Consider the following 11,729-nt stretch of genomic DNA (forward strand, 5'->3'; position numbering starts at 1 on the left):
AGCACCTCACAAGTGATGGATCACCTCAGGACAGAGGGTCTCATGAGTGAGTGTGACTGAGTGCCTCTCAAGCGGTGCAGCATCCCACGAGCAGTGGGGTCTCCTGTAAACGATGGAGCATTCTACGCGTGGTGGGGTCTCCTGTAAACGATGGAGCATCTCATGAGCAACGGAGGCTCCTGTAAACAATGCAGCACCTCACAAGTGATGGAGCGTCTCACGAGATGAGTGACTGAGAGCCTCTCAAGCCCTGCAGCCCCTCCACTAACGGCGGGTCCCGGTGAGCCCCGCAGAGCTCCCCAGCGGCGGGTCCCGGTGAGCCCCGCAGCGCCACCCAGCGGCAGGTCCGTGTGAGCCCTGCAGCCCCCCCCAACGGCGGGTCCCCGCAGCACCCCCCCAGCGGCAGGTCCCGGTGAGCCCCGCAGCCCCCCCACTAGCGGCGGGTGCCGGAGAGCCACAGAGCGCCCCCCAAGGGCGGGTCCCCGCAGCGCCCCCCCCCAAGGGCGGGTCCGTGTGAGCTCCGCAGCCCCCCCACAAGCGGCGGGTCCCGGTGAGCCCCGCAGCGCCCCCCAGCGGCGGGTCCCCGCAGCCGGTCCCCGAGCCCCCCCCAGCGGCGGGCGGGGCGCTGCGCGCGGCTCCTCCCGCGCGGCCATGGCGGAGGGCGCGGTGCGGGTGGCGGTGCGGGTGCGGCCGCTGCTGCGGCGGGAGGCGCTGCGCGGGCAGGCGCGGTGCGCGCGCGCGGACCCCGCGGCGGGGCTGGTGCTGCTGGGCCGCCGCCGGTTCCGGTTCGGAGCGGCGCTGCCCGAGGCGGCGGGGCAGGCGGCCGTGTTCCGCGCCTGCGTGCGCCCGCTGCTCGCAGCTTTCTTCCGCGGCCTCAACGCCACCGTCTTCGCCTACGGGCAGACCGGCTCCGGCAAGACCTACACCATCGGCGCGGGCAGCGGTGGTGAGTGCGGCGGCGGCCCGAGAGCGGCCCGGCCCCCCCCCCCCCCCCGGTCCCACCAGCATCCTGAGCCTGAGAGCGTCCCAGTCCCACGAGCGTCCCTGTCCCGACAACATCTCGGTCCCGACAGCATCCCAGTCCCACTAGCAGCTTGGTCCTATCACCGTCCTAGTCCCAATACCATCCCAGCCTCACCAGTCCCACCAGCATCCTGATCCTGAGAGCATCTCAGTCCCAACAGCATCCCTGTCCCACTAGCAGCTTGGTCTCACCACTGTCCTAGTCCCAGTACCATCCTAGCCTCCCCAGTCCTGCCATCATCCCAGTCCCACCAGTGTCCTGGTCCCACCAGCATCCTGATCCTGAGAGCATCTCAGTCCCAACAGCGTCCTGGTCCCTACAGCACCCCAGGACTGCTGGCATCTTGGTCCTGACAGTATCCCTGTGCCACTTGCAGCTTGGTCCCACTACTGTCCTAGTCGCAATACTATCCCAGCCTCCCCAGTCCCACCATCATCACAGTCTCACCAGTGTCCTGACCCTGAGAGCATCTCAGTCCCAACAGCGTGCAGGTCCCGACAGCATCCCAGGACCGCTGGCATCTCGGTCCCAACAGCATCCCTGTCCAACTAGCAGCTTGGTCCCACCCCCATCCTTGCCCCAGTACCATCCCAGCCTCCCCAGTCCCACTACCGTCTCAGTCCCACCAGTGTCCTGCTGCCATCAGCGTCCTGATCCCAGGAGCATCTCAGTCCCACCAGCATCCCTGTCCTAACAGCGTCTTGGTCCTGACAGTGTCCCAGCCCCACCAGCACGATGGTCCCAGCAGCATCCCGACAGTGCTGGCATCTCGGTCCTGACGGCATCCCTGTCCCACTAGCATCTTGGTCCCACCACTGTCCTAGTCCCAATACTATCCTAGCCTCCCCAACCCTGCCATCATCCCAGTCCCACCAGCATCCTGATCCTGAGAGCATCTTGGTCCCAACAGCGTCCCAGTCCCAACAGTGTTCCAAGCTGGAAAAACTGACCAGTGGGAGGGTTGTAAGGCTGTTTTCTTCCAGCCACTGTGTGCTGCAGACAGGCTTCTGCGCCCAGCTCTGTCCCCGGCCAACATGGGCTCCTCAGGCATTTGCTGCTCCCCATGACCACATGCATCTCTCTGGCAGCTTCCATCAATGAAGATGAGCAGGGCATCATCCCACGAGCCATGGCCGAGACCTTCAGGCTCATCGATGAGAATGACCTAATTGATTACACAGTCCGAGTGTCCTACCTGGAGGTGTACAAGGAGGAGTTTCGGGACTTGCTGCAGGTGGATACAGCCAGCAAAGACATCCAGATCCGGGAAGATGACAAGGGGAACATTGGTATGTGTGGCTGTAGAGAGTCTCCCTTTTCTCGCCATTGCTGACGCCAGGGTTGGGTTATCTGTCACTGAAGGCACAGCCAAGTCTTCTCCCTCCATCCTTCTATCTGTCTCCTACAACAAATTTCTGTGCTTAGTCCTGTTTGGTGTGGAAAGCTGGTCTGTGTGTGGCATGGTACGGGCAGGGCAACAGCACCCGGCTTTGTAGAGGATCCACAGCTCTGGGTGTCCCATCCACAGCTCTGGGTGTCATTGCAGTGATCTGTGGTGTGAAGGAGTTGGAAGTGGAAGGGCTGGATGAGGTTCTGAGCCTGCTGGAGATGGGGAACACAGCCAAGCACACGGGAGCTACCCACCTCAACAGGCAGTCGAGCCGCTCGCATACCATCTTCACGGTGACCATGGAACAGCGGCGCAAGGCTGGGCGCCTTGCTCTCTACCACCACGACCCCTCCATACCTGCCTCGGGCCAGGTCCTGGTTTCCAAGTTTCGCTTTGTGGACCTGGCGGGCTCGGAGCGAATTGTGAAGACAGGAAACACAGGGGAGAGGCTGAAGGAAAGTATCCAGATCAACAGTGGCCTCCTGGCCTTGGGCAATGTCATCAGTGCCTTGGGAGACCCTCGCAGGAAGAGCAGCCACATCCCCTACAGGGACTCTAAAATCACCAGGTACACTTGGGACTGGGAGCCCCGTGTCTCATGAGCTCTTGGTCCAGCAGGAGGGACATGATGCTTTTTCTCCTTACCTTTCCTATGCTCAGCCTGCCAGTTTTGGTGGCAGCGACCCCAGGCTAGCTGAGAGGAGCTTGTCCCTTCTGCTCTCACACCGAATGCTTGATGGCACCGCGCCAGTTGACCCACTGTGCATTGCAGCAATTTACAGGTCTACCTTCTGTGCAGGTTTTCATGTAGGGAATCTTGAGGAGCAGTGAGACCAGGACAGAAATAACAGACTGGCTTATTGCTGTGCTGCAGATGAGGCTTGCCTGCTGCTGAAGACAGGGACAGGGTTATCCTGCCCCTTCCTGCCTGACAATGAATAGAAAAGGATGCTTGTTTATTGGTCTGCAAGTTAGTTTTTAGCTCAAGCAGATGGCCTTTGCAATCTCCAACAGGTTCCCATGCAGCATGTGCCTACTAGTGATCACAGAGTTGGGGAGCGCCCAGCTTCAGGAGTTTTTTGGATGGAAATTTGCCACAGTCCAAACTGTTATTCTGCTTAATTGTTCTGCATGCTTTATTAGTGCTGAGCCAGCCATAGAGGGAGAATATAATTTTCCTTAGGCTTAACCTCTGAAAAGGGTTGGAAACCTCCTGTTTCCTGCATTATTTTGTATTTTAGCTATTTTAGTCTCTGTGTTCTTCCCTAGGATCTTGAAAGACTCTCTGGGAGGGAATGCCCAGACCGTGATGATAGCCTGTATCAGCCCATGCTCTTCTGACTTCGATGAGAGCCTCAACACACTGAATTATGCCAGCCGGGCTCAAAACATCCAAAACAAGGCCGTAGTGAACTGCCGCAAGGAGACGGAGAACGTGGAAGAGCTTCACCAGCAGATAAAGAACCTTCAGAAAGCACTGGAACAGCGGCACCGCTCCGAGACCCGCATCATCAACCGCTCAGCCACCGCCAAACGACGCGCACCGGACCCCACAGCTCGGCTCCTGGCAGAGTGCACACATTACCGGAACTGCACCGATGCCGCGTACCGTCTGCTGATGGAGCTGCAGGAGGACAGTAACCTGACACTGGAGCAGATCCTGCGGGTTAAGGAGTGGCTGTGCACGGTGGAGAGTGAGAGGAGCGAGCTGACCTCAGCTGGGCTGGATAGCGGCATCGAGAGCACCTCCATGGAAGACCAGAGCCCCGAGGCACAAGGCTCAAAGCTGGCAAAAGCCCAGGTAATGGTTGGGGTGTTGCATCTCTAAGGTTGGGTTCATCTGATGACCTCCTAATAATGGAAGCCTCAGCAGGGCATGGTGGAAGGGTCAAGAGAGGCAGACGAGAAAAAGCAACCTGGTCAAGAGACTGTAGAGAGACTGAAAGATGCAGTCCTCTTAGAAGGCAGAGAAGAAGGGAGAGCATGAATCATAGAATCACCAGGTTGGAAAGGACCCACCAGATCATCGAGTCCAACCATTCCTAACACTCCCTAAACCATGCCCCTAAGCATTTCATCCACCTGTTCCTTAAACACCTCCAGGGAAGGTGACTCAACCACCTCCCTGGGCAGCCTCTGCCAGTGCCTGATGACTCTTTCCGTGAAAACATTTTTTCTGATATCCAGCCTGACCCTCCCCTGGCAGAGTTTCAGGTCATTCCCCTTGTCCTGTCCCCTGTTACTTGGGAGAAGAGCCCAGCTCCCTCCTCTCCACAACCTCCTTTCAGGTAGTTGTAGAGAGCAATAAGGTCTCCCCTCAGCCTCCTCTTCTCCAGGCTAAACAACCCCAGTATGGAGTCAGCCATGGTCAGGAGATATATTTTGCATGAAAAATTTGGGTCTGCAGAGCTCCTGTGCCCTTGCAGAGTCCAGCATGAAGGGAAGGACAAAGGTGGATGCTGATGCTGCCCATCTTGTATTTTGGGAGGCAGGTAATCACCGAGAAGGGGCGTGAGTCCATCAAAGATGAGCAGGTGGCCAAACTGCAGAGGCAAGTGGAGCGCCTGCAGGAGGAGAACTGTGATTTCCTGGCTGCCCTGGAGGATGCCATGGAGCAATATAAGCTGCAGGTATGTCTGGGCTCTGCTCTCTTTGTAAGGACCTGCCCAACTCCTCTTGCTTCCTAGGAGAGTGCAGCCCAGCTTTTGGGTTCCTCTGCAGCAGATCTAGGATCCGTGTGTATGCAACCACATTTTTCTCATTGCTTCCTAGAGCGACAAATTGCAGGAGCAGCAGGATAAGATCTCAGAGCTGCATGTGCGCCTGGAGATGGCAATGCCAAACCTGTGCATTCCAGGACTGCTGGAAGATCTTCACCTGGTGACCACCAACCAGAGACCTCACACAGCCCCACTGGATGCTGCCCCATCCCATGGCCTTAGCGGGGTTCTCTCAGAGCTCCTTCCTGCTGAGCAGAGTGGAAGAGCCCTTTGCAGGAAGGTGAGGGCACAAGTCTGTACCATAGCAATTGCTGCCTTTTCACTTGGGTGCCCCCCACTGTAGGAACTGCTTTTTGTCCACTGTTGAACGTGAGCCTTGTCAGAAGCACAGTACGGAGGACTACGCTCAGTGTTCACATCCAAAGAGTTTTACAATGCCAGCAAAAACCAGCTCAGCTCCAAAACTCAGGTTTTTACTTTGATGTTACAGGTGGTGCCCAGATGCACTCAACAGAAGGCAGGAGGGCAGGCAGCTGGATCTAGCAACACACTAGTTCTCTTGAAAATACTCTCAACTCCATTTTGTTGCTTTTCTTTGTGTCTAATAGTGAAGCTCAGCTGAGACTTGTTTTTTCTAACACCAGTTCTCATGCAGCATGTTTCTTCTTTCCGATTCTCTGCCCCAGCAGCTCGACAGCAACTCCTCCTTCCAGGAGGAGGATCTGGCAGGCTGGCACCTGAACCACATGCAGTGCACGACTGGCAATCCAGAGGTCAAAGATACGGTGCCGAGCAGGGAGCTCAGCCAGGACTCAGAGAAGCCATCAGAGCTGTCCTCAGACGAGGAGGAGTGGGAACAGAAACGGTCCCTGTCTCTGCGCCGGTAAGTCACAACATTGTGCAGTGCCTTGGCAGTCGCATGATTTGGCTGTCCCACCTCTCAGCTCTCATGTGAGAGCTCAGCTCAGCTCTCACATAGGATGTAGAAGCAAATGCAAATCTTTCCTGATCATAGCTGCTATTTCCGTCTCCTTCTGGAGCCTGTGGATCATGAGAGTCCTTACTGGAAACACCTCTAGCAGTGCCCAGACCCAACTGATTAATTTACTGCTTCTTCTAGAAATGGAATTCAAAGCTGGAGCAAGAAAGAGACTTGCAAATTGAGTGAGGAGCCAAGTGAAGACAATGCCCACTCGATTCAGGAAGAGCAGCTGGAGCTGTCAAAAGGCAAGTGGCAATTTTATGTTGTTGGACAGTAATCCTCAGGCTGATGGTGCTTCATTGGGTGCTGTTGGTGTCCTACCTGGATGAGCCCAAGGGACAAAAATGGAGCTGGTGACATTCAGGCTGCTTTTGTTTAGGAGAAACTTGAACTGCTGGGGTCTGACAAGAGCTGCGTGTTTTGTTGGAAGCTGTGGGTGGCTCTGGATGATGCTGTGCCAGATCTTAGCTACAGATCTGAGATTGGATTGTCCTTTGGTTACCAAGCCACTAATATGGGACTTCCCTTACCTGGGAATCTGTGTTGCAGAGGTCTGTAGGAGGTGGGAGCCGCTCCTCAGTCCCCAGGAGCGCCTGTCAAGGAAGGATTCCAAGTGGAGGCTCGCACAAGCACAGCAGAAGATCAGAGAGCTGGCAATCAACATCCGTATGAAGGAGGAGCTGATCACAGAACTCATTAAGACAGGTACAGAGCTGCTGGCGGGAATATGCACTCATGCCCCATAAAATCTCCTCCTAGTCATGATGCTTGGTCTGTACTCCCATCCTCACCTTCCCTCCTTGTGTTGCTTGTGCGCAGTCCCATCTTCTGTAGGCAGCAGAAGCCTGTTTCTCCATCCCTTTGGCTGACTGAGACTCTTGCCATTGCTTTTTCCCTTCCCTGGAGTTGATCAGGGAAGAGGAAGATTCAGTTTCTGTAGGCAAAAATACCTGGGGAGAGAGAACAGGGCTGCCCCTCAGCAGGACCCTGGCTCTGAGGGAAAGGGCCTGGAGGTCACGGCTGAGTTGGGGATGTTGCAGGCAAGGATGCCCAGGCTCTGAACAGGCAGTACTGCCAGAAGATCAGCGAGCTGGAGCAGGAGGCGGAGCAGGTGCGGGCAGAGCTGAGCGAGAGCCAGAAGCAGCTCCAAGAGCTGGAGAGCAAAGAGCTGTGGGACCCTGGGGAGAAGCACAAACTGCAGGAATACCGCACACGCGTGGCAGCTGCGCAGAGCAAGGCACAGGTGAGCGGGAATGGCTTTACCTGCCTAGGGAGGTGGGCAGGGACAGAGCCGGGGGTATCTCTGCAAAGGGCACAGGGGAGATGCGGAGTCCAAGGGCAGCTTTCGCCCTCCGGCAGGTTCTGTGCAAGAAGAAGCAGGCGACAGAGAGGCTGGTGTCACTGTCAGCCCAGAGTGAGAAGCGGGTGCAGGAGCTGGAAAGGAACATTCAGCTGATGCGGCGGCAGCAGGGCCAGCTGCAGCGCCGGCTGCGGGAGGAGAGCGAGCAGAAACGGCGGCTGGAGACGGAGGTGAATAAGCGGCAACACCGAGTTAAGGTAGGAACCAGCAGGAGCAGCTGTCTTGCTACAGTACTTGTGAGGATGACAGTGGGTGGACTCTGCAAGCTGCTGAGCAGGCAAGGGTAGCTCTCATGGGGTCTACGATTGTCTTGGAGAGCTGGGGATGGAGAGAGTGTTTTTTTAAGAGTATCGTAAGAACTAGCAGAGAACATAACCTGTCCTTTAGGCCCTTGGCTCTAGCGCAAACAGCAGTCAGCCTCTTGAGGCTCATGGCTGCTTCTTCCCATACAGGAATTGGAACTGAAGCATGAGCAGCACCAGAAAATCCTGCGTATCAAAACAGAGGAAATTGCAGCTTTCCAGAGGAAGCGGCGGAGTGGCAGCAATGGCTCCGTGATCAGCCTGGAGCAGCAGCAGGTACAGGCAGAGCAAGCCTGCCATCTTCTTGTTCCAAGGGGACTGCTTGGCAGACTGCAGGCCAACAGGAGAGATCTGGAAGCAGGGACCTTAGCTTGAGATAGGACATAGCCCATTCTGCCATTAATGTCACTTGCATCTAGTAGGACTTAGATCTTGTCTTACCCCAGGACTAAATCCTGGCACTGGTAAAGAAGCTGTGAAATCTTCTCTGTTAGCAGAAGGAGATGTCGCCCCAAGGACTCCTTGATGCTGGGGATTTAGCTTATTTCTGTGTCTTGGAGGAGACAGAAAGATAAAACAGTGAAGTCTGGGCTGTAGGGTGTAGCAGAGATGGAATTAAGATTCTCACTCTGGACTCAGCTGCACTGTTCTTTAGCCTGGCAGTCCTGGGCATCACTGCTGCTGTTTGCATGCACACACATGCCCTTTGCCTCTCTTTGTGTCAGAAAATTGAGGAACAGAAGAAGTGGCTGGACATGGAGATGGATAAAGTCCTCGAGCAGCGCCGAGCCCTGGATGAGCTGGAAGACGAGCTGAGGAAGCGGGAGACTATTGTGGCCAAAAAGGAAGCCCTGCTACAGGAGAAGAATGGCCTGGAGAGCAAACGACTGCGCTCCAGCCAGGTAGGATACCTCAAGCCTTTCCTTGATTTCTAGCAAAAGTAGGAGGCCAGAAGATCTGGGTGCCATCCTGGATCTGGCAGAGGACTGCAGGCCAGGGTGAAGTGGTGTTGGGAAGTAGTTAGGAAATCTGCCTTTAGAGAAGAGCCTGCTTGTGCTGTGCCTCAGAGCTAGTCAGTTTGATAGCACTTAACCTTATTTGTGCATCTGGGGTCACTTATCCTGTGGAGGGAGTAGAAAGGGACTCAGAGCCTGATTGCATTTAGAGCAGATCCACTTGAGCATCTTCTGCTGCAGGCCCTGACAGATGACATAGTACGTGTGTCCAGCCGCCTGGAGCACCTGGAGAAGGAGCTAACCGAGAAGAATGGGCAGCTGCGTCATGGCAGTGCCCATGACCAACAGCAGATCCGCCAGGAGATCAACAACCTGCGCCAGGAGAAGGACCAGCTGCTCAAACAGAGGTTGGAGCTCGACAACAAGCTGCGTCAGGGCACACTGCTGTCCCCCGAGGTACCTCTTCTTGTGCGGGGCTGCTCTGCTTGTAAACATGTGAAGCAGTAAAATAACAGTAAAAATCTGAGCGTGGGATTGTTAGCAGATGCTCCCCCATGTTCCCAGACTGCATATCCGAGCTTCTCACCAGCAGTATTGAGGTGACGAGGGAGGTTTGGGCAAGGTGAGACAAGAGTGAACCCTCTGCTCCCTACTAACTGCAGCTCTGCCCTTGCAGGAAGAACGGATCTTGTTCCAGCTGGATGAGGCAATTGAGGCTCTGGATGCAGCCATCGAGTACAAGAATGAGTCCATCACATGCAGACAACGAGTCCTACGGGCCTCAGCCAGCCTGCTGTCCCAGTGTGAGATGAACCTCATGGCCAAGCTCAGCTACCTCTCCTCTTCCGAGACCCGAGCTCTGCTCTGCAAGTATTTTGACAAGGTGGGAGACAACTGCCCTCTGTGCTGGTGGGAGCTGTAATATTTGACCTGTCTCTTGTTTTCTTCAGTTGCAAGCTTTCTGCCTGCCTCCTGCTGTACTTTTGCCCTGTAAAGTCAGGCCACAAAGCCACAGCACCATGATCCCCGCCTGTCCCAACACCAGGGAGAAAGGCATACTGGTCCTAGAATGTATGGATCTCTGGGGTGTCTCTGCTGCATCGGTGCAGCCACACATTGCTCTTCCTTCAGCAAGGCAGCTGTGATATCCTAGAACTACTAACCTTTGTACGTCCTATCAAAAAACTAACTTGATCAGGCTCAGTAGGTCAGGAAACCTTGCCAGGCTCTGAAGGCACTGCTGTTCTGTGCTTTTGGGCTGTGACCAGGTGGTTACGTTGCGAGAGGATCAGCACAGGCAGCACATTGCCTTCTCGGAGCTGGAAATGCAGCTGGAGGAGCAGCAGCAGCTGGTGTACTGGCTGGAGGCCGCTGTGGAGCGCCAGCGCCTGGAGATGGACCGCCAGCTCACCCTGCAGCAGAAGGAGCATGAGCAGAACATGCAGTTACTGCTCCAGCAGAGCCGCGGTAACCACCCAACTCCTGAAACGGGCAGCAGTGGCACTACTTTCATCTTTCACAGGGCCTGTGGTTTGAAATGGCCTTGTTTTCTCTTACAGAGCACATGGAAGAGGGGCTGGCTAGCAGCAAGCTGCAGTATGAGGCAAGGATTCAGGTGCTGGAAAAGGAGCTAAGCCGTTATATGTGGGCAAATCAGGAGCTGAATCAGAGGCTGAGTAGTATGAACCTCCATCCTGGACAAACCAAAGGTGAGAGGAAACCCAGGCTGGGGCTTTGCTGTTTCTATCGAGTTAAAAGCAAGGGAGTTTAAACTTTTTCCCTGTCAGCAAGAGCTTGGAGCAGAGTCAAGAGGTCATTGCTGGCCTTAAGCAAGCTTTCTATAGGCACATTCCAATGAGAAGAGCTAGAGATGCCAATACTCATCTCACTGTATCCCAAATCTTTCCAGCAGGGATGGAGAGAAGTATTCACGGGGCTGGGGACAGAGGTCCTCCTGCACTTGGGACCTGCGAGGAATCTAGCTTTGGGGAGCAGCCTGTGTCTCTGGCCACTGCGGAAGAAAGCCATCGGGTCAGGGAAGAGAGCAGGGACCTGGTACACGCCCCTTTGCCATCGACCTGGCGTCGTTCCTCCCTGCCCAATGACAGCCCTGGGGACCTTCGGCAGAAGGATGCTGAGCACTTGTTGCGAGCTGGACAGCCCCATGAGGTGCATCCACCGTGGTGCCTCACTCCTGCCTCCAAGCCCCGCCGGGAGCTGCGCAGAGCCAGCCTGAATGTGACCCCAGTGCCTTATCACCCAGCAATGATAGACGTGAGGAAAAATCCACTCTAGACAGAGGCTTAACAGCTACCTGGCACAGGGCAGGGAGGAGCAGATACTGCTGATGTGAGCTAAAGAGCCTTCCAGCCCGCAAGCCAGCCTGGTAACAAACCTGTTACGTTTCAGAGGCCTGAGAAGATGACTTGACTTTTCATCATACAGGAAGTAAGCCTACAAGGTGTGGGACCACCAGCCTATGTTCTACACTGCTGCCAGTCTAGACAGCACTGACTGGACACCTTTTGTCCCACACCCTCAGCAACTTGAACACTGGGAGGTGGGAGATGCTTCCCATCCTGGCCTTAACACTAAAAACTTGTTTACAGTTTGGAAACCTCTGCTGTGGGGCTTGCTCAGCCCTAGCAGCCTCAGAGGGAGGAGCTCTGCAGTCCTGCAGAAGTTGTACGTAGATTTTTGTAGTACCTTCTTTTTTTTTACATTTCTACTGTAACTTTTCTAAATAAATCAGAATGAGTTTAATGAAGCAGTCACTTGTCAGAGCCTGCAGTCATCACTTACACTCTGCATCTGTAGAAAATGAGTTCTCTTTAAACCTCACTGCATGGGAACTTGGCTGCTGTCACAGTTTTGCCTTAATGTTCAAGTACCTGCTTTGTAGGTGCTCAGACAGAGCTGGTGGGTTTCCTACACTGAGCTGCTGCAGAAAAAGCATCTCCAGACAGCAGCAGAACTGTCTGAACCATCCAGGATA

General features: G+C 55.2%; 1 protein-coding gene across 4 annotated transcripts; it reads left to right on the top strand.

Annotated features, from left to right (window-relative positions):
- The first annotated feature begins 641 nt into the window (after window positions 1-641).
- KIF7 (kinesin family member 7) lies at window positions 642-11,496 on the top strand. 4 transcript variants are annotated; one of them, XM_054078114.1, is made up of 18 exons: window positions 642-946; window positions 2,113-2,313; window positions 2,571-2,982; window positions 3,684-4,215; window positions 4,907-5,044; window positions 5,187-5,414; window positions 5,821-6,017; window positions 6,255-6,361; window positions 6,666-6,821; window positions 7,157-7,359; window positions 7,476-7,673; window positions 7,929-8,054; window positions 8,504-8,680; window positions 8,975-9,190; window positions 9,411-9,617; window positions 10,003-10,201; window positions 10,294-10,443; window positions 10,644-11,496. In XM_054078114.1, exons 1-18 carry the CDS (start codon window positions 652-654, stop codon window positions 11,027-11,029), a joined length of 4,128 nt encoding a protein of 1,375 aa, XP_053934089.1. In that variant the 5' UTR covers window positions 642-651; the 3' UTR covers window positions 11,030-11,496. The 4 variants fall into 4 exon arrangements, 3 of the variants coding, with proteins under 3 accessions (XP_053934089.1, XP_053934091.1, XP_053934090.1); XM_054078116.1 differs by having other exon boundaries at window positions 10,647-11,496; XM_054078115.1 differs by having other exon boundaries at window positions 5,824-6,017.
- Window positions 11,497-11,729: the final 233 nt, after the last annotated feature.

This window comes from Cuculus canorus, chromosome 12 (assembly GCF_017976375.1).
Source record: "Cuculus canorus isolate bCucCan1 chromosome 12, bCucCan1.pri, whole genome shotgun sequence".
In the NCBI taxonomy this organism is placed as follows: Eukaryota; Metazoa; Chordata; class Aves; order Cuculiformes; family Cuculidae; genus Cuculus; species Cuculus canorus.

Excerpts from the sequence above, each read along its gene's own strand:
- KIF7 (XM_054078114.1), top strand. The coding sequence starts at position 652 with ATGGCGGAGGGCGCGGTGCGGGTGGCGGTGCGGGTGCGGCCGCTGCTG. Across the intron at positions 947-2,112 it reads CATCGGCGCGGGCAGCGGTG|CTTCCATCAATGAAGATGAG; the intron begins GTGAGTGCGGCG and ends TCTCTCTGGCAG. Across the intron at positions 7,674-7,928 it reads AGCGGCAACACCGAGTTAAG|GAATTGGAACTGAAGCATGA; the intron begins GTAGGAACCAGC and ends CTTCCCATACAG.